This window comes from Oncorhynchus tshawytscha, linkage group LG09, assembly GCF_018296145.1.
Source record: "Oncorhynchus tshawytscha isolate Ot180627B linkage group LG09, Otsh_v2.0, whole genome shotgun sequence".
In the NCBI taxonomy this organism is placed as follows: Eukaryota; Metazoa; Chordata; class Actinopteri; order Salmoniformes; family Salmonidae; genus Oncorhynchus; species Oncorhynchus tshawytscha.
In genome coordinates, this window is record NC_056437.1 from 78,523,751 (window position 1) to 78,549,601 (window position 25,851).

Genomic DNA, 25,851 nt, shown 5'->3' on the forward strand with positions numbered 1-25,851 from the left:
GCGTCTCTTACATTGAAACACCAGTGCAGTGGAAGGACACAATCTCCACTTTCTGTGGTTGGATGTTTGAATGTGACTGTCTTTTACCTTATATTTTAAATATATTCTTTCTCTCTTCTGGTCATAACTAATGCAGACGTTTTGAATTGATCAAAGCACATTCCTTAATGTCATGTGTTCTTTCAAATGCTTTCCTGTTGCGACAATACAAATGTGTTTATACTAATTGCTACTCACGTGTATACGTGCATATATGTGTACACATGTGCAATACACGCTATTTGAGCAATCTATTACTGTGACTATTATTGATGAAAATCGCTGTCCCTTTGACTTTTTTTTTTTTTTCATGAGTTGCATTGTGCACAGCGCCACCTTGTGGGTTAGCAAGGATCTTAAAGGGAATGTTGAGTCTGATTACTGTTTTATTTCAGGTTGTGTGTTTTTTTTTTTTTTTTAAAGCCCTTTTTTATTACTCATTGTAATGTTGTGACATCCTATTTGAGTATCTTTTTTTTTTTTAAGTGGGCCTGTTAATTGTCAAACTCAATAAAGCGATTCATTGCTCCAATACAAAGAGGAGTAAAAAATATTTAATTTACAGTGTTGGTGGTGGGATAACATACATGGCTTTGAATAGTGAAGTGGATGAGTGGTTATTTTAAAGTGTGTGTGTGTGTATATATATATTAATAATAATCTCAGTTTGCAGTTTTAAAGTGAATTTCCTGCAATTGTACACATTTTGTTATGGCTTATGACATGTTTTATATGCTATATGGTGGGTCCCCAGGGCCAGTGCCCAGTCCGTAATCGGGCCCTGGTCAGAATCCGACCAGTCAGGTTATTTCTATACTAGCATTATGAAATTAGGCTTCAAGCTTGTAACAGGCAAGTCAAAAACATATCTTTATAACTGTCCACTCCATATATACATTTATGGTGGAAAAAAATAAGATGAATGTGAAATGCCAAGTGCATGGATGTTTTACTCTGGTGCTTGTGATGAGGGATGTTTAATAAGTATGGTAAAAGCAACCCTCAAGTTCAGTCTCCAAACAGTGTGAGTGAATTAACTAAATGTTTTTTATGCATAGGCCTACTCACCAATATTGCAACATCTTGAGAAGTACTATTGCCGCTGTTCATGTGATAGTGTGCCTAGTAGTCGAACTCGGAAATGTCGGACTTGGTAACTGGTTGCAGTAATACATGTGCCGCGTTCAACCAGTTAGCACGTCGGACATTACTTTCTTTGACATGGACAAATCATATGACTTATTGTGGCGAGAAGGACTTCTAATAAAATATTACTAGATCGGAACAATTTAAGGGTCCAGATCGGTTAAACTCTATCAACCAGTCATGAGGTGGAGAATTGGACCGCCTGGGGAAGTGTGATCAATCTATGACAACGCCCATCAACATTCCCTATCGGTAGTCAGTGACGCCACGGCGTATATTTACGTAAATTTGGCGCTCCCGTTTCCTGGCGGAGAAGATGGCGGCTCCTGGACCAGGGGAGTATTTCAGTGTCGGGAGCCATGTCTCCTGCCTCACCTGCTTGGGGCAGCAATTGCAAGGAGAGGTCGTTGCCTTTGACTATCAGTCCAAGATGTTGACTTTGAGTATCCTTTTTACCGTTTTCCGTTGTCACTAAATCGGTGGTCTTCCAGGCTGCTAGGGGCCTGGGGGTAACTGGTCGCGCTTGCCAAATTGAGATCCGCGCAAGCGTAGTCAGGAGACTAGCTAAGGAGCTAACTAGCCTACTCTTGATCAAAACGTAGCTAACCACACGATATTGTTCAGTTACTTTAAACCTTGTTAATTTCTATTTCAAGCCATGTATGTCAAGTTTAGAATCGGCATGATCTTGAGTTAATATTTGTTGTTAGCCAGCTAGCTATCGAAGTTGGCATGGTATTGTGTCATAATGCTACCTAACTTGCTAACCCAAGCTATTGTGGTCAGCGATAGCACAGTCAGTCCTTGTATGGATCACTATCTGGCAGCTCCAAGGGGCGTTATGCCTGGCAAATTCTTAGTAACAGTTAGCCCATTTTCTAGCTGCATGCTAACTAGCAGACCACGCTTAGTTGTAGTATGCTCTAAAACAATGGTTATTTAATGGCTAGTCATGCAATGATGTAGGTAGCTACCCACCCCAAGTTAGCTTATGTTGTCTAAACTGACACGCCATGATTCACTGGTGACAGTTTAGAAAGGAGTGACTGTCAAGTTCTTGGGTTAGCTAGCGTTAGCTAGTAACTGTCTACCGAAGTACTTTGACCCCTGTCAAGTGTTTTGTAGCGAACTTGAGAAATACATTAACTATAAGCAAGTTCTTAGTTGTAGCTATATTGGAAGATGGCCAACGTTACCTAGTTGCTGTGAAATATGTTATGTGAATGTGCAGACTTGTATTTCATGACATGAGGGATGTTGATGGGATAAAGCCAGGTGGATTTCTTACAGGCAACATTTGGAGAAGACTTATACAGTATAGGTTGGGTGAAGTTGAGGTATTATACACCTCTTGCGCTTTTAGCCCAGATAAATTCCTTTTCAGGCCTGCACAGAGCACTGCTTAGAGAAATGGGCAGTCATGAGAAGTGCAACATTTGATATGCTGCAGAACTCTTAGGAAGCCATTTGATTTGGACTATATGCTCACAGATGTACATTGCAGAGCACTAAGAATTCTGTTTGCGTGGTTGTGCGGGCCAATTTTCCACCTCTGCCTGGTATAGGGCAGAAAGGCCCAGAGTCAGGCCACCCTGTGATAGTGAAATAACTGCAGCCACAGCCAGGGAAAGGAATGTGATTTGTCTGTCAGTCAGCTGTTATCTCACTGCATCAGCATTGTGGATTTCAACCGTGTGCATTCCATACCTTAATGGTCCGGTGGATGTCAAACAGGTCTCTATTACCTGGCTGGAAGGTAGTACTGCCTCAATCCTCAGACTTTGCTCAAGTTAAGTTAGAGGCATTTTATCAATGTTAGTTGATGACTAGCCCTTGTTTTTTTTAATTTGTAAAAAAAATTTTTTTTATACAGATCTACTATGTTACGGTTGTTAAATCTAGTCTACTTTTTTGTGGATGTTGTGAGATGCATAGAGGGCATGTTCCCAATACTCTTCAAGATGTGTATCATGTAGGCCTATTCACTTGAGGTATTTTGCTTATGGAAGCACACTGTGACATGTTTTCAGGGTGACACAATAGCATAGTAAAGTGCAGGGGGTAAATAAAGCTTCTAGATTCAGTCATACCCTCATGGCATGTTAGGTTGTTTCCCTTGAGGCTGGTGAGTCACTGAAAGGTCATGATGTCAGACAGGAAATCCACAGCCCTCTATTACTGTTATGGAGGAAGTGCAGCAGCCATAAAATGAAGGATTGTAAACCTGAATGAGTTCAGCTCTGAGCACTTTACCTCTGTCTGCCTTGTAATGAGAACTTTTCTGACCATAGTAAAGACACAGGCCTCATTCCCAAACTTTTACTCATATCCAACCTGTTTTTTATTTGGGAAATAATTAGCTTGGCTCAGGGTTTAGTCTTTTTGGGAAATCGGTTGAAGTTCAGGTTCTGTGCTGCCTTCGGTTGTTGTGAGGTCAGAGTCTGTGAATTTTGTCTGTCGCCAGACTAAACCGTGTCAAGGGCAGTGAGCAGGCTGCTACTAGATAGTATCCTTTGAGCTTTCTTTAACACAGTTGGGTGTTCGTGAAGGCTACTCTTGGCAGTTGTGCTTCGTATGCCAAAAAATAAAGTTTTCTGCCATGTAGGCTATTTGCCCTCTTTCGCTCCACAGTATTTCTGATATCCATATGAATTGTGGCTCGTTCGTACCCATCCTCCTCCCTTACAAACAATGCATTGGACTCTTTGTCCCCTCACTTAAGTTAGCAGAGTTGAAAGGGGATCTCTTGGTAGTTTATACACTTCATGCCGTCTTCAAATCAAATGTTGTATTTGTCACATGCTTCTTAAACAACAGGTGTAGACTAACTGAAATGCTTGCTTCTTAACATCTCATTTGAGAAGTTCTGAGTGGGCTATTCATTTTGTTTAGTTGCTGGTGGTTTGTTAGGCTAAGCTCAGGACTTACCAGTCAATGTTTAGGACTTCTGTTATGGGTTGTAACATTCTGCATTGTTTCTTGGGCAAGAGGCTGTTCCTGGACTGCAGTGGTGAACCCTGGACCTGTTTCCTAGGTAATGGGCAAACATGATCCCAGGATGTTATGTTGTGAGGAGGCTGTTGAATGGCAGAATAGAGGGGGGTGGGGTGAAAAAGATGTTCCATCAGGGGATCTCCAGCACATGGCAAAGTTGGATTGGTGCTGTGCTTGGATTTTGTGTTCTACTAGAGTAGAATATGTTGTGCTCACTTATTAGGCCTATTTGGTCAGTGGTTCACTATTGAGCGACTAAATTGCACTATTGTAACTAGCTGCAGTATACCATTTAGAATGTGTGTTCTGACTTCTCCTTAAGCTCAATAACATACAAATGTTGATTTACCTCAGGTCTGGCATAGCCTAATGTTTGTGGAAGAAGTGATAGAATTATGATTCCAGCTGATCCATTGTTTCCCTCACATACAAGTCCTGCATGTATATTTAGTCTAATGCGAACTGTTGCTTATTTGACCTCCATTCTGAATGTGTCGTGCAGCCTATTTGCCTTGACCCACTGACCTTTCAGAATGCGCCCCCTCCAGTGGAAAGGCAAACGTCAGCGACGTGGTTCTGATTAACTTAGCCTATGTGTCTGAGGTGGACATCATTAATGACCGCACTGAAACTCCTCCTCCACTAGCATCTCTGAATGTCAGCAAGGTAAGACCAGCCAATCACCACTCCTCACACCCTCCTTGACACATCTCCTTCTCTTACCAAGTAATGACGAATCATCGGACATCTGGTCATTTTGTCATTAGCTTTATCAATAAGTCCTGCTCTAACTCACTTGAGTCAGCTAATTGTGGTTCAGTCAGACTAAAGACTGTAATTAGTTTTGGCAAGCTGATTATTCTAGTTGAATCAGGTGTTTATGCTGGGCTGGAACAAAAACTTGCACACCCATTGGTTTTCAGGACTGGAATTGGGAATCCCTGTCCCAACACGGAGTCAATGAATTGTATAATTTTGGGTGCTTTCACATGTTGATTGGAACCATATGTTTAACCTGAATGGATTGTTTTTCTATTTAAAGAATGAATGGCCATTGTCTTGCCCCAAAAAAATCCTGAAATGTTCCATCACCATATCTTTCAACTTTGGTCGGCATCAAACAAAACCCACCTGTTCCACATTTGACTAAAATGATCACTAAGCAGTTTCTAGTATTTGTTTGTGTTGCTAACAGGTGGAAATTCCTTAAAGTTCCTTTCAATGCCAAATATAATTTTTTCCTTTTACATTAACTTCCAAGGGCTTTTGGGGTTCTCAGTTGAGAATGTTGGCTACTGTCAACAGCTCTAACGTTTTGGTTCTCCTTTTCCAACACGCCTGCAGCTTGCCAACAGAGCACGGTCGGAAAAGGAAGACAAGTTATCCCAAGCATATGCAATTAGTGCTGGAGTCTCTGTGGAGGGTCAACAGCTATTCCAGACTATACATAAAACGTGAGTATCGTCTCTTGTCTCTAATACTGGGGCTCTGCTGCCTCCATCTATAGAAACATCCGTTATTTACTTACTATGACGGTCAGAAAAGGCTGTTTTAAAGAAAATGTACTACCCAATGCATTTAAATAGTCTCATTGGATGTTGAAGTTGCCTTCACTGATTAGTTGACCAGTTTGAATGCCAGTCTTTGATTCAGTAATGTTTTGTTTTAAACCCTATCAAATAGTATGCATTCCATTATACCTCTTGGTTCTAGTGTTGATCCCTGATTTGGCCTAGACTATGACTAAGTCTTACAGTACCAACACTGATTGACCAATTTCTAATGTAAGCTGTTAATTCTGTAATGTTCTTTTGTTTAATTTGTTTGTAAATTTTCTTCAGCGTTGTTGCTTTTCGATATGCACCTGTCCACCATCCGATACCTGCTGCATGGAGTCATCTGTCTAAATGTGTGACCTGAAACCTTTAACCCCAGTACCCTGACTAAAGGCTGCTACTGGGTGTTTTTTTTCAAAAACATTCTCCATCTCTCTGTAGCATCAAAGACTGCAAATGGCAGGAGAAGAACATCATGGTGATGGACGACGTGGTCATATCCCCACCTTACCAAGTGGAGAACTGCAAAGGCAAAGAGGGTAGCGCTTTAAGTCACGTACGCAAAATAGTGAGTATGCCTTTCCACCATTGAGGGAATACAGGAATTGCAATACCAGAAAGTTGATTGAGGATAAAATGTTACTTGTCTTGTCCCCTGCAGGTGGAGAAACATTTTAGAGATGTGGAGAGCCAGAAGTCGGTGCAGCGGCCACAAGCACAGCAAACACAGAAAGACTCCACCTTATCATCTTGAGCCGGAGGTTCAGTCCGGATAGGGGGTGTGGGAGGGGGAATTGGTTGGGGGAGGTCACAACGTCAAAGGCAGTTTTGGTTTGTTCTTCTCTCTTCCCCCTCCCTTCAACATCAGAGGTGTCCAACATTTTGAACAGGACAAAAGGGGGTCCCAATCGAGAGGGAAATATCCAGTTCATTTTTAAAGATAATCTAACAAAAGTAATCTCAATTTGCCATCATTCCCCACCCACACTCTTCTTGACCTCTTACCTTCCCTTCTGTTTCTTCTCTCCTCCTGCCGTCAAGCCTGCTCCTCACTTCCATTTCACAGAGAAAAGTCACTTGATTTCTATTCATTGGTTGATCTATTTTCTAGTCAATTCTCGTAAATTTCAAGAGTAGAAATTTATGGTAAGAGATAAAGGACCTTTTCTAATATTGAAATACTGTTTTGACAAGAACACTAATTTTAATAGCTTTCTTGAAAGCACATGGTTATTTTTTTAACAGCTGACTGAAAGGATGCCAATAGTGACGCGTATGAATGGGAACTCTCACAATCTTACAAACATGCACCCACTAGGTTATTGAAATGGCTGTTTTCCCTCAACGGGGGAAACACTCAAATCGTGTTAGCATTATTAATCTGACATAAAATAGACTTGAAATACCTCCCCCAAATTGTCCTTTCAGAAAAAATACAATTTGTAAACACCCATTTGGTTCTAGTAGCTTGAAATATTTTCATGAAATGCTTTCCTTTTTTCCAAACAGACATGACTGTCTGCTTTTACCCATATACCCATTTTACCCATCTTGCTGCATGGTCCCACCTAAACTAAATATGCTCTGTTTTTCTGTGTATAGTTTTAAGTCTGGAAGCTAAAGATAAAGGGCATGTGTTATTTTAGAGTAGAGGCTGGGCTGTTTTCCTCTTCCCTTTCATCCTTGTCCCTCATGGTCTTTGATTCTACAATACAGTACCTCTTCCACGATGGGACCACATTGAAATCCAGCTCTTTTCTTACACTCTCCATCTCCCACTCCTATTGTCTACTGACCATTGACACACTTTGGCAGGTGAAATCTGCTCTTCCGCCCGACTCAATGCATTCCTCCCATGTTCGAACAAGAAAAAAACAAATTAATTAACCACGTTGGCCAATATCATATGGCGTGCCACTGAACCGTGTGCGATGAGATCGATCTCAGTTCTGTATGGGATGCTTTGTATTCACTTTTGGAAAAAATGTACTTAAAGATATCTTGCCATGTTTGAGACTGGGATGGGGAGCAGGTTTCCCAAATGGACCAAAGGCCCCTATCCCAGCCTCGTGTTTATAACAATGTAGCCTGATTGGAGGCTCGGCCAGTGGGGTTAAGTTGTGACAGGCATCCGCGTTGTTTACCCGTCCACCGTGTGTCAACGAGGCTGCCGTTGCCAAGTTTCCTTCCCAGTATTTTATTTTTAATTTTTAAATAGCTAGTAACATGGAAATAAAAAAAAGGAGAAAAAAAACTAAATTTGCAGTTTGTCATGTTTCTTTTTTTTAGTCTTTGGTGTTCATGGTTTTCTACTTTGGGATGTAGCAATCAGTCTTTCGTTCACACTCATATCAAAATATTCCCCTCTCAGGGAAAAATAATTAATCTTCAACTAATTGTTTTGTTAAATGCATTATTTCAATGTTTTATTGAGCTGGGTCATCTGGGATGACATGCAAACCATTTTTGTTCTCTGCTATGCCTTCAAATTGTCAGCAGAGGGCGTCATTGAAATGTAAATGAAGGTGAGATGTATGGATGTGGTAAACATGCAATGACCATGTCCATTCAATAGGTCATATCAGACTGTATCCAAGCTCTAAGGTCTTGCCTTCAATAAGTATCCACATAACAAAGAACCGTGGCACATTGTCAGAATTACACGTAATGACATACCTAAAAATCAATTTGGTGAAATGCCACAAATGGTGTTGAAATACTGTCTGTTCCCTATTCACTCACTTAATGAATTACCTACCTGTCATGCTGAAATTGTGGGCCCCTAGGGGCATTTGTGGGCTACTCCACAATCAAAAATACAATGGAGATGCACTCAACCAATTAAAGGAGCCTGTTCTTCCCTATAGAATGGCATGCTTAGTCACTCATATTGTAGTTTCACTCTGGCTTTGGTTCTGACATTTTTTTACCTCAATTAAATCATTAATTCAGGCTGAGAATAGTTTTCCTTTGACCAGGTCTCCATGTATAGTGAAACAGATCTGAAACTGTATGCTACACATGCGTTGGTCAGCAGGACCATGTATGAACCTATTATTCACAGTTTCCCCTTTATCACCACCTAGAACCCCTCCAGGTGCAAATTGTCCATCTATTCATTTGTGGTCAAACTTTCAGATGGTGTAGCAACTGGTGGCATGTTAAACTTGTTGAGAAGAATATTGTCTCAATGGATGCCTTTAGAGTAAGAAAATGCTGTGGTGTGGCAAGTTTGGAATATGTTTGCGAAATGTATGTGTATATTTAAATCTATTTACGTAAGTATTTTGATCCTTTACTCAGTACTTTTTGGAAGCACTTTTGGCAGCAATTACAGCCTCGAGTCTTCTTGGGTATGTCGGCACAAGCTTGGTACACCTGTATTTGGGGAGTTTCTCCCATTCTTCTCTGCAGATCCTCTCAAGCTCTGTCAGGTTGGATGAGAAGTGTCGCTGCACAGCTACTTTCAGGTCTCCAGAGATGTCCGATTGGGTTCAAGTCTGGGCTCTGGCTGGGTTACTCAAAGACAGAGATTTGTCCCAAAGCCACTGCTGCGTTGTCTTGGCTGTGTGTTTAGGGTTGTTGTCCCGTTGGAAGGTAAACCTTTGCCCCAGTCTAAGGTCCTGAGCACTGGAGCAGGTTTTCCTTTGATCCTGATAAGACTCCCAGTCCCTGCCGCTCAATAACATCCCCACTGCATGATGCTGCCACCACCATGCTTCACCGTAGGGATGGTGCCAGGATTCCTCCAGATGTGAAGCTTGGCATTCAGGCCAAAGAGTTCAATCTTAGTTTCATCAGACCAGAGAATATTTAGGTGCCTTTTGGCAAACTCCAAGCGGTCTGTCATGTGCCTTTTACTGAGGCTTCCGTCTGGGCACTCCACCATGAAGGCGGGAGAAACTTCCAGAAGGACAACCATCTCCAGAGAGGAACTCTAGAGTTCTGTCAGAGTGACCATCGGGTTCTTCATCACCTCCCTGACCAAGGCCCTAATCCCCCGATTGCTCAGTTTGCCCAGGCGCCCAGCTCAATGAAATCTTGGTGGTTCCAAACTTATTCCATTTAAGAATGATGGAGGCCACTGTGTTCTTGGACCTTCAATGCTGCAAACATTTTCACGTACCCTTACCCAGATCTGTGTCTCGATACAATCCTGTCTTGGAGCTCTATGGCCAATTCCTTCTACCTCATGGCTAGGTTTTTGCTCTGACAGAAATGTGCCTTTCAAATCATGTCCAATCAATTGAATTTACCGCAGGTGAATTCCAATCAAGTTGTAGAAACAGCTCAAGGATGGGATGATAAATGGAAACAGGATGCACCGGAGTTCAATTTCGATGTCTTAATACTAATGTGAATAAAGGTATTTTTGTTTATTTTTAATACATTTGTTAATGTCTAAACCTATTTTTCTTTTGTTATTGTGGAGTATTGTGTGATTACTTTCAATTTAATCAATTTCAGAATTAGGCTGTAACGTAACAAATGTGGGAAAAGTCTAGGGGTCTGAATACTTTCCGAATTCACTGTTTAACTATTGGACACAATTTGATGGATGCACCATGTAAACTCTGCGTGAATGTGATTTAATACGACGCAATGACATTTGCTCAGAAGAAAATCACGAAAACTACTTATTGTGTAATTAAAGTTGGGGGATAGCAGGGCAGATGTTCCATCGTCAGTTTTTCATATTAGAAAAACGAGGGTTCTTCAATTGGGTAACTGGGATGTTTATTCTACTCGTGCTAATAGGACACTGGATAAATTGAGATGAAATAAAAGGGAGGGGTCTGAGAAGGGGTACGAAAACAAAAACTATTAGATGGGAACATCTGTAGGGCGGATGATTTGTGGATTAGGTCTCGACGGAAAAAGCGGGAGGGAGCGTGACAAAGAGAGATGACGAAGGAGTTGGTTTACTGATGTGGCACCAGCGCTTCTCGTTATTGATTGGATATAAAGATTGTAGGTAAAGTATTGTATAATTTAATTACGAGGTACTTACCGTTGCTGTTATCGTTCGTTGAAAAGGCTTGCTGTTTCGTAGGTTTAAAAAAGTAACCTTTTATTTACATTGTAATGTATTTAAAAACGCAATTGTGTGTTTCTGCAATTACCAACAATAGGCTATGCGTAAAACCTTCACATTACGCGCAACCGGCTCACTGCTGGTATTGTGTACAGTAACGGATTCTGAGTTTTGTAACTTGTATTTTAGAGATGTCGACTAGTTCAAGCTATTAAAAGCCTTCGGATTTATATATATATGTATGTATGTATGTGTATATATATATGTTTCTCTATCGTACCGAATACTCACTACTCAGCGACAGCATCTCCAAACCATAAGTATAATGGTTGTTTGCCTTATTTTGCAGATATTCCTCAGATATCTGGATTCTGACACTCCACTCCAAACGTCTTCAAGCCTTGTCGTGATAAAGCACTTTAGGTGCACATTTTTGCAAGTAATATGTTATTTCCTGCTCTGCTGGCGCTGTCTTCAGTGGTAGGTTCAGAAGAGTGCCCTCACCACTGCCTCTGCTACGAACACTCGGATTTGGTGGACTGCCGAGCGCGCGGGTTCCTCCAAGTGCCCCATGGCCTGTCCCATGGCACCTGGCTGCTGGACCTGGGTGGGAACTTGATGATGGAAGTGCGGAGCCGTGCCTTTGCCGGACTTTGGTCACTGCGTGTCCTGGTGCTGTCTGATAGTGGAATCCAGCTGCTGCAGCCCGAGGTAACACATGCGAAACCCATATCATGTCATATACTCATGGGGGACCTACTGTGTACATTTTTGTTCTAGCCCAACACTAGTAATGGTTTGAGAAACACTGTGATAGACTATGCATTAGTGGCATAGTTTAGCATAAGGATTTTAATGGTGGATATGAGGGTTTGATGCCAATGATTACTTTTTCATGTTCATAATCTATTGTACCCTCCTCCGCTCCCAGGCCTTCTACTCCCTCTCCTTTCTGGAGAAGCTGGACATGAGCCGTAACAAGCTGCTCCGGCTACCGCCGGACTTCTCCCACAGTCTGTCCTCAGTCCGGGAGCTCCGGCTGGACCACAACACCCTTGAGCGGCTGGAAGTCTCCAGCCTGGAGCACCTGGAGAGCCTGGAGAAGCTGGATCTCAGCCACAACCACATCACCTTCCTCCAGCCAGGAGCCTTCCGGGGCCTGTCTCGACTGCGCCACCTCTACCTCCATGCCAACCAGCTGGGAGCTGTGCGCCATGGTTCCCTGTCCATGCTGCCCGTCCTGGAGGCCCTGCAGCTGGGCCAGAACAACATCACTCACATCGACACGGAGGCTCTGGCTCCCCTGCACAGCCTCACCCTGCTGGGCCTGGAGGGAAACCAGCTGCAGCACCTTAAGTTCAAGACCTTCCTGAGCCTCCACACGGCCGGCACCCACCTGCAGCTAGCTGGCAACCCGTGGAACTGCGACTGCGACCTGCACCGGGTCTTCAGCAAGCTGCTGAGTGTACGCCACTTGCACGTTGACGACTACCACAACGTGACGTGCCACGAGCCTCTGCAGCTGGCGGGTGCCTCACTGGCGTGGGTGGACAGTCAGTTGTGCATGGCAGAGACGGCCACCGTGCTGGTCATCACTGTGACGGTGCTGGTTACCGTGTTGGCAGCTGTGGTTATGGCTGAGCACACCCGCAAGAAGAACCAACATGGCAAGAGCTGGGACGCTGAGTCGCAGTCCCAGGAGAGGTGACTGTCATGGGGGAGGGACACTGAGTGAGTGTGTAATCAGTTCGGTAGATGCATTTTCCCTCACTGATCTAGGATCATATTGAACTTGTTGGAGGCATTCATTCTCTCTTCTACGTCATCATGGTCATAATGCATGACCCAATCTGGTTCCAAGAGTCTGAGAAACAATATTTTAGAGTATGAGCAGTTTTGTATGATGTATCTAGAAGTCTGTGACTTGTGGAACTGGAGGACTTTGACATTATTTTTCAGTGTATCATTTAAGACCTACCTGAAGTGTTTGACTGCTTACAATTTATCCTGTTAATTTATTTCTTGAAACACCAGTACAGTGTTTGTCTTTTTCTGTTCAACATTTTCTCTTCAATGTCTATTCCATTTCTGCACACTGTTGAGAAAAAGGAGTAGTTTCAAATGTAGGACCTAGTACAGTAGTTATTTTTGTTTTCATGAATGATGATTATTATCTTCTATCACATGGATATGTTTGATAGGGAATTTATTGTATACAGATGGTAATAAAGTATGATTCTTTTTTTGACTATCTTGTGATGTACCTGGATTAAATCTTTGCCAGATTTGAGTATAGTGGTCTCCACTTTCCCTATTCCATGCACTGCACTAGAGCTAAACCCTCCCTTAGATGATCAACATCTGCTTTAGTCAAGGTCAGATTATTCACCAATTAATCACCACTATTCCAGCTCACACACAGATTAAAGCCGGTTTCAATCTATCTCGGTCTGCCATGATGTAACAAATGTTCTCCCCTTTTAGATGAAAATGTGCATTTGGTAACATACGTTTTGCTTGAGGGTTTGGCCTCCAGCATGGAGAAGCTGGACCTTGGCCACAACCACATCATATTCCTGTGGGTTTGGTGATATTGAAATAGAGAGCACAGATGAAACACTTTGAAGTACTTAATTTTAGGAAGTGCGCAGTTTTGCATTCGATTCCGATAAAGGACATGGAGGATTTCAGATTCTGACACCGGTCTTTGGCCAGAGACAAATTGCTGCAGGGTTTAAAAGGCTTAGCTCCAGGTCACAGGGAGAATGATGTGGCATATGGGCCTGGCCTCTAGAGCAACATCAGCAGATTACGGCTCTGATTAAAAACCAGAGGAGGAAACGAACTGCCATGGGTAGAAAACAGACAGCCACCCAGCTGAAATCCCCTGGGCAGACCTTATCTAAGAGGAGGATAATGTCCAGAAATTGAACCTGTATCGGTTCTGATGCTGTTTCTGCTCAGCAGCCTTATAAATGGATCTGGATAAGGAGAAGAGATTCAGCAATGGAGATATGGGCCAGCCACCCATGTGACCAAAGCTATTATCAGATGAACCAGATAACAATGATATGACATAACAATGGCATAATAACCGTCTACTACCAGCAGGTGTGTATTACAATGTTTTAGTTGTCAGAACCCAGTGCAGACAGATCTATGAGATTGACATAGGGCATTTTAATACAAACTAGCTCTCATCCTTTACTTAAAAACACAAGACAGGACAGACGAAGGTATAAATTACATAATTAAATTCCATTCGCTCATATTGCACAACAGAAACCAGATGCCATTGTCTCTGAAAAAAACTCTAATTTAGCCAAGAGAAGATAATATGGGATTTTATGACATTAAAGTATTCATAATCAACCCAGAGGATTTCCATAGCGTCCTACCTTCAACACCCCAGTTCAAACCTAACCTAGCCTCAACCACAACCCTAACCCTAGATTCGTGTCCACATCCCAGTTCAACCCTAACCCTGAACCACAACCGTAACCCTGGATTCGTGTCCACATCCCAGTTCAACCCTAACCCTGAACCACAACCCTAAGCCGAATCAAAACCTTTGCTTTATGTCCACATCCTGGTCCACAAACCAAATAATCTGTAGTAATTTAATTGAGTTACACATTTTGAGATAGTAGAGGATGATTTGGACATAAAGTGTGCAGATGCTAATATAGGAACCATTGACTTGCATTGGATTTGTGCCACAAATACTTAAAAGTTAGCATTTGAATCAGTGGCCAGTTAAACCAAAGCATGGATTGTTGTCATACCTTGTCCATGGACTGCTTAAAGGGTAAGGAAACAATATGTAATTTTGGTGAACTATTCCTTTAAGTTTTCTAATGCGTGTTCCTATTTTTTTATTTTATTATTAACGTGTCTTTGTCATTCTTGTTAATAGATCTAATGTGCTGTTGAAAATTAGCCAGGAGGGCATTTCTTGTTTCCCACAAGTTGCATGAAACTATTTAAAATAGATTTTGTGGAAACTATTGACAGTTGGGGGCGCCAAACCCACCATTTGACATGATTTTGTCTTTTCCCAAATGTACAAAGTAGAGCGTACACCGTGGTGGAAAAAGTACCGAATTGTCGTACTTGAGTGAAAGTATAAAAACCTTAAGTTACTCAAGTAAAAGTGAAAGTCACCCAGTAAAATAGTACTTGAGTAAAGTCAAAGTATTTGGTTTTAAATATACTTAAGTATCAAAAGTAAAAGTATATATTTCTTATATTAAGAAAAGCAGCCGGCACCATTTTCTTGTTTTAAAAATGTACGGAGAGCCAGGGGCACACTCCAACACTCAGACATTATTTACAAAAGATGCATTTGTGTTTAGTGAGTCCGCCAGAACATAGGCAGTAGGGATGACCACATGTTATTTTCATACGTGTGTCAATTTCACAATTTCCCTGTCCTGCTAAGCATTCAAAATGTAATGAGTACTTTGGGTTGTCAGTGAAAATGTATGGAGTAAAAAGTACAATATTTTCTTTAGAAATGTAGTGAAGTAAAAGTTGCCAAAAATATAAACAGTAAAGTAAAGATACCCCCCAAAAACTACTTAAGTAAAAATACTTTAAAGTACTACTTAAGTACTTTACACCTCTGAGCATACATAAAGGTGTCATAAGGACCACATAAATGCTTCACAAATAATCGATAACTGTATGTCATAATCAATAAATGCACTATGTATGTTTATACACCATTTATAGAGTATGACATATGCTTATAGATGATTTGCTAAGCCTTTATGTAGTGCTTATAAAGCCTATATGTTAGCTTAGTACTTAGTAGGACAACTCCACACTGGGCTAGCTCCCAATTGACTCCGATTCACTCCTTGAAGAAGAGCTTTCCTTGTCCCCGAATCGCCCAGAATGCACAGCGCTTCACACTGACAACGCATGGACTACGCACACAATGGGCGTTAATTCGATTCAAATGTAGTTTCCCATCCCCTCAAAAATATATCTGAAAGAGTCGAGGACAGACTTTTCCCAGTGTGTATCTGTTGATTTAACGTTACTATGGTTTTGAAGATTCTGTCTCCATCTATTGGGAAAAAGGAAAACGGTAACGTCCAGAAAATCAATAGAATCAGTGTATGGTGTATTTATGTGAGGATGATTTGTGTTAAAAATTTGAATAAACTTAGTATTTTTACTGTGGTGCTAAACACCAAAGATGTTATCTTAATAATGGGAGTAGATCAAGGACAGGGTTGGAAAACTTACTAAATATGGTTTTCCCAAACATCTGGCCATTAAAGTGAGCATCCTTTGTTTAGAGCTGCAGGATCTTTGCTTGGGCGGAAGACATCGGGATTAAATAGGATTTTTAACTGCTTTCAAACCCCACTTCTGTACTGATGTTGGTGTAGAGACGATTGATATTGTGGGCCTGGAATGGGATGTGTGATATGTTTTAGACTTTTATTTTGACACGCATTCGAAATAGTTGATAAAAGTACACGCACATTTTTGTTTTATCATTTGGAAAAAAACGTTTAATGCGAACAAATATAATATAACTATTTTTACTTAACTGGTATAGGATATATCGAGTATTAAGATATTGTCCATAATTATTTTCCTTATTTAATCATTTACACTTAAAGACTACAGGATAGAACTCTTATTCTGAAGGATTGTTATTCTTGCTGGTTTGACACTCGTTTGAGTGAGCAGTTTGTTGTTATTGAATGTTGTTGAATGTTATTAGCTAGCTAGCTTTAACAACGGTCAGTAAAGTATCGATTTGATTGAAGACCAATGGAAATGCGACGAACATGTCGACCATAACTTTTCTGCCGTCACCGCTCGAATGCTTGCGGTCTCGGTTCCATACTACCAGCACTGCAGCAGCGTGTGTCTCTTGCGAGGTGAGTTGAATCGCTAATGTTAGCAACTAGGTTAGCTATCAAATAATCGCAATCAGACTCGGGAGCTGGCCAGTGATTAGCCAGTTTAGCAACAGTGCACCCACACACATCTGGCTACGCGGGGCTAAAATCTGGTTTATGGCTGCTGCACTGGCACGAGCCATGAGTCTCTGTACCTAGCATCAAGCGAGCGCATTACGTAATAGTTACAGCACAATTACCACAATGGTTAGATAGTTAACTTTAGGGAACTAGCCATCAAACCAAACACTATCTACCTAGTTGTCAATCACAATGGTAGCCTAAACACTCACCGCTGCTAACGTGACTTGCTAGGTAAGACATTTTGACATCTGGCCTTATCGTTTTTCAAGATTTGCATAACTATATGACCAGCAGGGTAAAATAATCACAGTGGTTATAGAGGATGCAACAAGTAAAGGTGAGTTGGTTTTTCATAGTCCAGCATTCAGAGGTGGAGACTACAGGTCGACCGATTATGATTTTTCAACGCCGATACCGATTATTGGAGGACCAAAAAAAGACGCTATCGATTAATCGGCCGATTTTTATTTTTTTATTTGTAATAATGACAATTCTAACAATACTGATCGAACACTTATTTTAACTTAATATAATACATCAATACAAATCAATTTAGCCTCAAATAAATAATGAAACATGTTCAATTTGGTTTAAATAATGCAAAAACAAAGTGTTGGAGAAGTAAAAGCTAACGTTTGAGTTCCTTGCTCAGAACATGAGAACATATGAAAGTTGGTGGTTCCTTTTAACATGAGACTTCAATATTCCAAGGTAAGAGGTTTTAGGTTGTAGTTAATATAGTATTTATAGGACTATTTCTCTCTATACCATTTGTATTGTATATACCTTTTGACTATCGGATGTTCTTATAGGCACTGTAGTATTGCCAGTGTAACAGTATAGCTTCCGTCCCTCTCCTCGCCGCCTCCTGGGCTCGAACCAGGAACACATCGATAACAGCCACCCTCGAAGTAGCGTTACCCATCGCTCCACAAAAGCCGCGGCCCTTGCAGAGCAAGGTGAATAACTACACCAAGTCTCAGAGCGAGTGACGTTTGAAACGCTATTAGCGTGCACCCCGCTAACTAGCTAGCCATTTCACATCGGTTACACCAGCCATTAGGCTAATAGGCTTGAAGTCATAAACAGCGCTGTGCTTGCGAAGAGCTGCTGGCAAACGCACGAAAGTGCTGTTTGAATGAATGCTTACGAGCCTGCTGCTCCCTACCACCGCTCAGTCAGAATGCTCTATCAAATCATAGACTTAATTATAACATAACACAGAAATACGAGCCTTTGGTCATTAATATGGTCAAATCTGGAAACTATCATTTTGAAAACAAAACGTTTATTATTTCAGTGAAATACGGAACCGTTCAGTATTTTATCTAACTGGTGGCATCCCTAAGTCTAAATATTCTTGTTACATTGCTCAAACTTCAATGTCATGTCATAATTACGTAAAATTCTGGCAAATTAGTTCGCAATGAGCCAGGCTGCCCAAACTGTTGCATATACCCTGACTCTGCGTGCAATGAACGCAAGAGAAGTGACACAATTTCACCTGGTTAATTTTGCCTGCTAACCTGGATTTCTTTTAGCTAAATATGCAGGTTTAAAAATATATACTTCTGTGAATTGATTTTAAGAAAGGCATTGGTGTTTATGGTTAGGTACAGTCGTCCAACGATTGTGCTTTTCTCGCAAATGCGCTTTTGTTAAATCATCCCCCAGCGTTGCATCGATTGTATGCAACGCAGGACACGCTAGATAAACTAGTAATATCATCAACCATGTTTAGTTATAACTAGTGATTATGATTGATTGATAGTTTTTTATAAGATAAGTTTAATTCTAGCTAGCATCTTACCTTGGCTTCTTCTTCCGGCGCCGACAGAGATGGCCGCCTCGCTTCGCGTTCCTAGGAAACTATGCAGTTTTTTGTTTTTTTACGTGTTATTTCTTACACTAGTACCCCAGGTCATCTTAGGTTTCTTTACATACAGCCGAGAAGAACTACTGAATATAAGATCAGCGTCAACTCACCATCAGTACGACCAAGAATATGTTTTTCGCGATGCGGATCCTGTGTTCTGCCTTACAACCAGTGTAACCGAGTGGATCACATGCAGCGACCAAAAAAAAAAAAAAAAAAAAAAAAACGACTCAGAAAAAGAGGGAAACGAAGCGGTCTTCTGGTCAGACTCCGGAGACGGGCACATCGTGCACCACTCCCTAGCATTCTTCTTGCCAATGTCCAGTCTCTTGACAACAAGGTTGATGAAATCCGAGCAAGGGTAGCATTCCAGAGGGACATCAGAGACTGTAACGTTCTCTGCTTCACGGAAACATGGCTAACTGGAGAGACGCAATCCGAAGCGGTGCAGCCAGCGGGTTTCTCCACGCATCGCGCCGACAGGAACAAACATCTTTCTGGTAAGAAGACGGGCGGGGGCGTATGCCTTATGGCCAACGTGACATGGTGTGATGAAAGAAACATACAGGAACTCAAATCCTTCTGTTCACCTGATTTAGAATTCCTCACAATCAAATGTAGACCGCATTATCTACCAAGAGAATTCTCTTCGATTATAATCACAGCCGTATATATCCCCCAAGCAGACACATCGATGGCTCTGAACGAACTTTATTTAACTCTCTGCAAACTGGAAACGATTTATCCGGAGGCTGCATTCATTGTAGCTGGGGATTTTAACAAGGCTAATCTGAAAACAAGACTCCCTAAATTTTATCAGCATATCGATTGCGCAACCAGGGGTGGAAAGACCCTGGATCATTGTTACTCTAACTTCCGCGACGCATATAAGGCCCTGCCCCGCCCCCCTTTCGGAAAAGCTGACCAAGACTCCATTTTGTTGATCCCTGCCTACAGACAGAAACTAAAACAAGAAGCCCCCACGCTGAGGTCTGTCCAACGCTGGTCTGACCAAGCTGACTCCACACTCCAAGACTGCTTCCATCACGTGGACTGGGAGATGTTTCGTATTGCGTCAGACAACAACATTGACGAATACGCTGATACGGTGTGCGAGTTCATTAGAACGTGCGTTGAAGATGTCGTTCCCATAGCAACGATTAAAACATTCCCTAACCAGAAACCTTGGATTGATGGCAGCATTCGTGTGAAACTGAAGGCACGAACCACTGCTTTTAATCAGGGCAAGGTGTCTGGTAACATGACTGAATACAAACAGTGCAGCTATTCCTCCGCAAGGCTATCAAACAAGCTAAGCGCCAGTACAGAGACAAAGTAGAATCTCAATTCAACGGCTCAGACACAAGAGGTATGTGGCAGGGTCTACAGTCAATCACGGACTACAGGAAGAAACCCAGCCCAGTCACGGACCAGGATGTCTTGCTCCCAGGCAGACTAAATAACTTTTTTGCCCGCTTTGAGGACAATACAGTGCCACTGACACGGCCTGCAACGGAAACATGCGGTCTCTCCTTCACTGCAGCCGAAGTGAGTAAGACATTTAAACGTGTTAACCCTCGCAAGGCTGCAGGCCCAGACGGCATCCCCAGCCGCGCCCTCAGAGCATGCGCAGACCAGCTGGCCGGTGTGTTTACGGACATATTCAATCAATCCCTATACCAGTCTGCTGTTCCCACATGCTTCAAGAGGGCCACCATTGTTCCTGTTCCCAAGAAAGCTAAGGGAACTGAGCTAAACGACTACCGCCCCGTAGCACTCACATCCGTCATCATGAAGTGCTTTGAGAGACTAGTCAAGGACCATATCACCTCCACCCTACCTGACACCCTTGACCCACTCCAATTTGCTTACCGCCCAAATAGGTCCACAGACGATGCAATCTTAACCACACTGCACACTGCCCTAACCCATCTGGACAAGAGGAATACCTATGTGAGAATGCTGTTCATCGACTACAGCTCGGCATTCAACACCATAGTACCCTCCAAGCTCGTCATCAAGCTCGAGACCCTGGGTCTCGACCCCGCCCTGTGCAACTGGGTACTGGACTTCCTGACGGGCCGCCCCCAGGTGGTGAGGGTAGGCAACAACATCTCCTCCCCGCTGATCCTCAACACTGGGGCCCCACAAGGGTGCGTTCTGAGCCCTCTCCTGTACTCCCTGTTCACCCACGACTGCGTGGCCATGCACGCCTCCAACTCAATCATCAAGTTTGCGGACGATACAACAGTGGTAGGCTTGATTACCAACAACGACGAGACGGCCTACAGGGAGGAGGTGAGGGCCCTCGGAGTGTGGTGTCAGGAAAACAACCTCACACTCAACGTCAACAAAACTAAGGAGATGATTGTGGACTTCAGGAAACAGCAGAGGGAACACCCCCTATCCACATCGATGGAACAGTAGTGGAGAGGGTAGCAAGTTTTAAGTTCCTCGGCATACACATCACAGACAAACTGAATTGGTCCACTCACACAGACAGCATCGTGAGGAAGGCGCAGCAGCGCCTCTTCAACCTCAGGAGGCTGAAGAAATTCGGCTTGTCACCAAAAGCACTCACAAACTTCTACAGATGCACAATCGAGAGCATCCTGGCGGGCTGTATCACCGCCTGGTATGGCAACTGCACCGCCCTCAACCGTAAGGCTCTCCAGAGGGTAGTGAGGTCTGCACAACGCATCACCGGGGGCAAACTACCTGCCCTCCAGGACACCTACACCACCCGATGCTACAGGAAGGCCATAAAGATCATCAAGGACATCAACCACCCGAGCCACTGCCTGTTCACCCCGCTGTCATCCAGAAGGCGAGGTCAGTACAGGTGCATCAAAGCTGGGACCGAGAGACTGAAAAACAGCTTCTATCTCAAGGCCATCAGACTGTTAAACAGCCACCACTAACATTGAGTGGCTACTGCCAACACACTGTCAATGACACTGACTCTACTCCAGCCACTTTAATCATGGGAATTGATGGGAAATGATGTAAATATATCACTAGCCACTTTAAACAATGCTACCTTATATAATGTTACTTACCCTACATTGTTCATCTCATATGCATACGTTGATACTGTACTCTATATCATCGACTGCATCCTTATGTAATACATGTATCACTAGCCACTTTAACTATGCCACTTGGTTTACATACTTATCTCATATGTATATACTGTACTCGATATCATCTACTGTATCTTGCCTATGCTGCTCTGTACCATCACTCATTCATATATCCTTATGTACATATTCTTTATCCCCTTACACTGTGTATAAGACAGTAGTTTTTTTTTGGAATTGTTAGTTAGATTACTTGCTTTTTATTACTGCATTGTCGGAACTAGAAGCAGAAGCATTTCGCTACACTCGCATTAACATCTGCTAACCATGTGTATGTGACAAATAAGATTTGATTTGATTTGATTTTGATTTGACTGCATTCACGTAACAGGCAGTCTCCTTGTGGAGTGCAACGAGAGGCAGGTGGTTATAGCGTTAGACAAGTTAACTGTAAGGTTGCAAGATTGTATCCCCCGAGCTGACAAGGTGAAAATCTGTCGTTCTGCCCTGAACAAGGCAGTTAACCCACCGTTCCTAGGCCTTCATTGAAAATAAGAATGTGTTCTTAACTGACTTGCCTAGTTAAATAAAGGTATTTTAAAAATGATAAAAAATATTTTTTTAAATCGGCGCCCAAAAATACCGATTTCCGATTTGTTATGAAAACTTGAAATCGGCCCTAATTAATCGGGCCATTCCAATTAATCGGTCAACCTCTAGTCGAGACGACAGGTGCAGTAGAGGTAGATGTGTAGCTAGCTAAGTATACATATTTCAACTCTATGGCAAGCGTGCATGTCTGACTGAAAACTTGTGCGGCCGCACAGCTCATTCTAGCTAATCACATATTCTGCGTGGTGTCGAGTAGTGATGGGCATTGAGCCGGCTCATTGGCTCGGTTCATGTAAAAGAGACGGCTCATTTGGCTCCCAAATGGCTCTTCGTTCAAAAATATTAAAATTGATATAGAACCTTGAAAAAAAGTGCAAATCTCCAATGTAAAGCCAAAAGGGTAGGCTACCATAATGTGAAATGCACGTTCAATACATTTGTACCGGGACAAATTATTAGATGGCCTGCGGAAAAAAAAAATTACGCACTGAAGATCAGCGTCGACCAGTTTGACGCGCTGTTTACACTGTTTACCGGTGTTATTACTGTTGTCGCCCCAGCCCCTTCTTTGGGAGGACGGAGGCTAGCATCCAACGTTATTGTGCATTAACGCCGCCGCCTCCTGCATGTCCTATCTTAAAAATAGAAGTATAAAGAGGGATTCCTGCAAATGCAGGAACGCCCCGAATTGCAGTCTGCAATTTCACCCTTCTCAACTGAACTGGGTTAGTTAAGCAATAAGGCACGAGGGGGTGTGGTATATGGCCAATATACCACAGCTAAGGGCTGTTCTTAGGCACCACACACCGCAGAGTGCCTGGACTATTGGCCATGTACCACAAACCCCTGAGGTGCCTTATTGCTATTATAAACTGGTTACCAATGTAATTAGAGCAGTAAAAATAAATGTTTTGTCTTACCCGTGGTATACGGTTTGATATACCACGGCTGTCAGTCAATCAGCATTCAGGGCTCGAATCACCAAGTTTATAAATTAACATTAATATTGCCTGTAAAAGTGGAGTGGGCTAGTGTTGTGGATTCACATCATGCCTGTTATCTTTCTCAAGGCTTAGATTTGTGTCGATTTGGCAAAAAATATAAACCTATCCTTGTGTCAAATCTCTTATCTTTTATTTTCCGGCCATGACATAAGTGCTTCATATTTATTTGGCTCACAGATAACCCTATTCAGGCTGATCCTCTCCACTTGGCCTACTGTTTCTATTGTCAGTGCCTATAAACAGGTGGATTATCTAAATGCTGTATTATACTTACGTGGGGTGGGTCTACCTAGCATCTAATCTCTATCAAGTTTGAGCTTTGAGTAAATGGGAGACCTGAAAACAGTTGGCCTGCTCCTTGGACAGGAATTAGGATCTAAATTAAATTTTATCTAAGGTTTAGAGATTAAGATATTTATGTAATCTGTTTACATGTTGTATCTCTCTTTTATCCTCACGACCCCTCTCCTTTCACTTTTTCACAATGAGAATAGCCCCATTGAAATGGAAACACCCAGGACCTTGTTAAACAGGAAATAGACCAGGTATGAAATGCACAAACGCCTCTCGTAATCTCAGCATTACACACTCCATTTGGTTGAAGTCATACTGTTCTTATGATCTATGTTACTGCTGTCGTCATCATGTTGCTGTGCCCGTGCTGTGAATCTCTTTTCTTCTATCATGAAGGTCTAGTTAGTTTGTTTTCATCTTGTTTTTCATCTTCTTTCATCTCCTCCACTTTCTTTGAATCATGGCTTGAGTTCATTTAGCTCATCCATGTTCAGTTCATATCTCACTTCAAAGTGAACAAAATTATAGGTAGTTGAAATACAATCTGAATCTTGGCATAGAAGTGTCAATGTCTTTGAATCCTAATGTTTCATTACCGGGGCTGAAACTTGTAACAGTTTGATTGATATATTGCACTGTACATCTTGTACTGTGTTTGCACCATAATAACATTAATGCTAAGAATAAGAACCCACTTTCTGAATTAGTAACTGTTCCACACACACTGTAATGTACAACTTGGTACATAAACACAAACACAGCATGTACTGGGCTAGTTTTGGTTTGCTAATGCCATGTCAATGATCAGTGTGTTGGTTGTAGATATGATTGACAGTTCTGTCAGTAGTGGAACTGGACCATCAGGCAGGGATTACACACATGTGTAATTAAGACGTCGGGCAGACTCCGTGGCATTGTGACCCAGTCACATCATCAGAGACAGCAAGTCCTCCGGCTACTCCCAACAGGGGCCTAGGAGGAAGGGCTTTAGACTGCCATGCTGTCTACATGCTGCCCCAATGGTCCCATGCATCACAACAAACAGTGAACCCTAAAACCTGATTTGAATTATTTCTCGACTGTGAAGGAAAATAAGTGCGGATCATGTGGTGGTGACGCAGGACTTTTTCTGTCTGAACATGAGGGATGCAGAGAGGCCCGGGCTCTGATGTCATTGCTTTGGCAGGGGAAATGATTAAGGTGTTGAATCTCAGACCGTGCTCTTCAAATTCAGTCCAGCTTGTTCTCAGTGCCGACTGTAATGAATCATTGAACAAACTGTCCATGGTGAAGAATTGGGATAAGAGGGTTCACAGTTAGGCAGTGTTGTGTAAAGTAGGGGACATGGAGGCTTTGGGTGTTGTTAGGCCAGTCTTTTTGTGCCAGTCAGACTCACACAGCTTTGAACATCTGTTTTTTTGTCTCACCCCAAAAACCTGACCCTACACTTCCTCACAGAATGTGAAGCTTGTTTGAAATAGAAAGTGAGAGCCTGGGTGTTTATTTGTATTTCATAGGCAGGTAGGCAGATGCCTGTGTGGAGTTGGTTTCCATCTCCTGACATGATAGCCTTTATCTCCAAAAGTTCTATTGGTAATAAAAGGTCTTGAAAGATGAGCTCTGTCTGTTGCAGTTGCTTTGCAAATCAAGAAACGGACGATCCTTTTAGTGTTTTTAATGCTAGAATGAACATTAGGCTACTGAATATTAACCTGGCAGGGCATACACTACTGTAGGTCTATACCATTAAGACCAAAGCCAGAATCCCAGGTATTAAAAAGTGTTCAGATGACGAGAGTTCTGACAGGAGAGCATTACAGTGTAAGCTCAATGCTCTGGGTCTTGAGATCAGTGTCTATCAAATGATGGGATTTATCTGGGTTCCAGGTGGAGAAAGACTCCAAAGTTGGGTAAATATCAGGAGAAATTATATGGACAAGATACAGAAGCAAAATAACACATAGCTAGCCTAATATCCATGCTGAAACGATTAGGTCAGTCACATGTGGTCCAGTTGAGGGTTGCAGTAACTCATTGTGCAACATGGTGATACATTCTATTAGTGCTCAGTACATGCTACAGGTGTGGCATGCTGTCATTCTAAGGGAAAGTAAAAGTCCCTCCAACAGCCCATGATCAAGATAATTTATAATAAGCAAAACGGGTCTCTGAAAGTACAGGATTAAAGTGTGTCTATAGGATATCTG

At 42.3% G+C, this 25,851-nt stretch overlaps 3 protein-coding genes across 7 annotated transcripts in view; all 3 read left to right on the plus strand.

The window, feature by feature from the left end:
- The first annotated feature begins 1,463 nt into the window (after positions 1-1,463).
- On the plus strand, positions 1,464-7,994 carry LOC112226123 (protein LSM12 homolog A). Its single transcript, XM_024390371.2, has 5 exons — positions 1,464-1,628; positions 4,712-4,845; positions 5,524-5,633; positions 6,177-6,303; positions 6,397-7,994. The coding sequence occupies exons 1-5, from the start codon at positions 1,502-1,504 to the stop codon at positions 6,487-6,489; spliced, it is 591 nt and encodes a 196-aa protein (XP_024246139.1). The 5' UTR covers positions 1,464-1,501; the 3' UTR covers positions 6,490-7,994.
- Positions 7,995-10,292: 2,298 nt separating this feature from the next.
- Positions 10,293-13,029, plus strand: LOC112226124 (slit homolog 2 protein). Of its 4 annotated transcripts, none has more exons than XM_024390372.2 (3): positions 10,293-10,706; positions 11,249-11,481; positions 11,702-13,029. In XM_024390372.2, exons 1-3 carry the CDS (start codon positions 10,664-10,666, stop codon positions 12,476-12,478), a joined length of 1,053 nt encoding a protein of 350 aa, XP_024246140.1. In that variant the 5' UTR covers positions 10,293-10,663; the 3' UTR covers positions 12,479-13,029. The 4 variants fall into 4 exon arrangements, with proteins under 4 accessions (XP_024246140.1, XP_024246141.1, XP_024246143.1 ...); XM_024390373.2 differs by having other exon boundaries at positions 10,295-10,710; positions 11,120-11,481; XM_024390375.2 differs by having other exon boundaries at positions 10,295-10,706; positions 11,120-11,481.
- A 3,417-nt stretch (positions 13,030-16,446) lies between these two features.
- LOC112226163 (myocardin-related transcription factor A) overlaps positions 16,447-25,851 on the plus strand; it is a 57,157-nt gene continuing 47,752 nt past the window's right edge. For both annotated transcript variants that reach the window (XM_042327514.1, XM_024390460.2), the window contains exon 1: positions 16,447-16,673. The gene's annotated coding sequence lies outside the window, so the exon portion shown is untranslated. The remainder of the gene's footprint in view (positions 16,674-25,851) is intronic.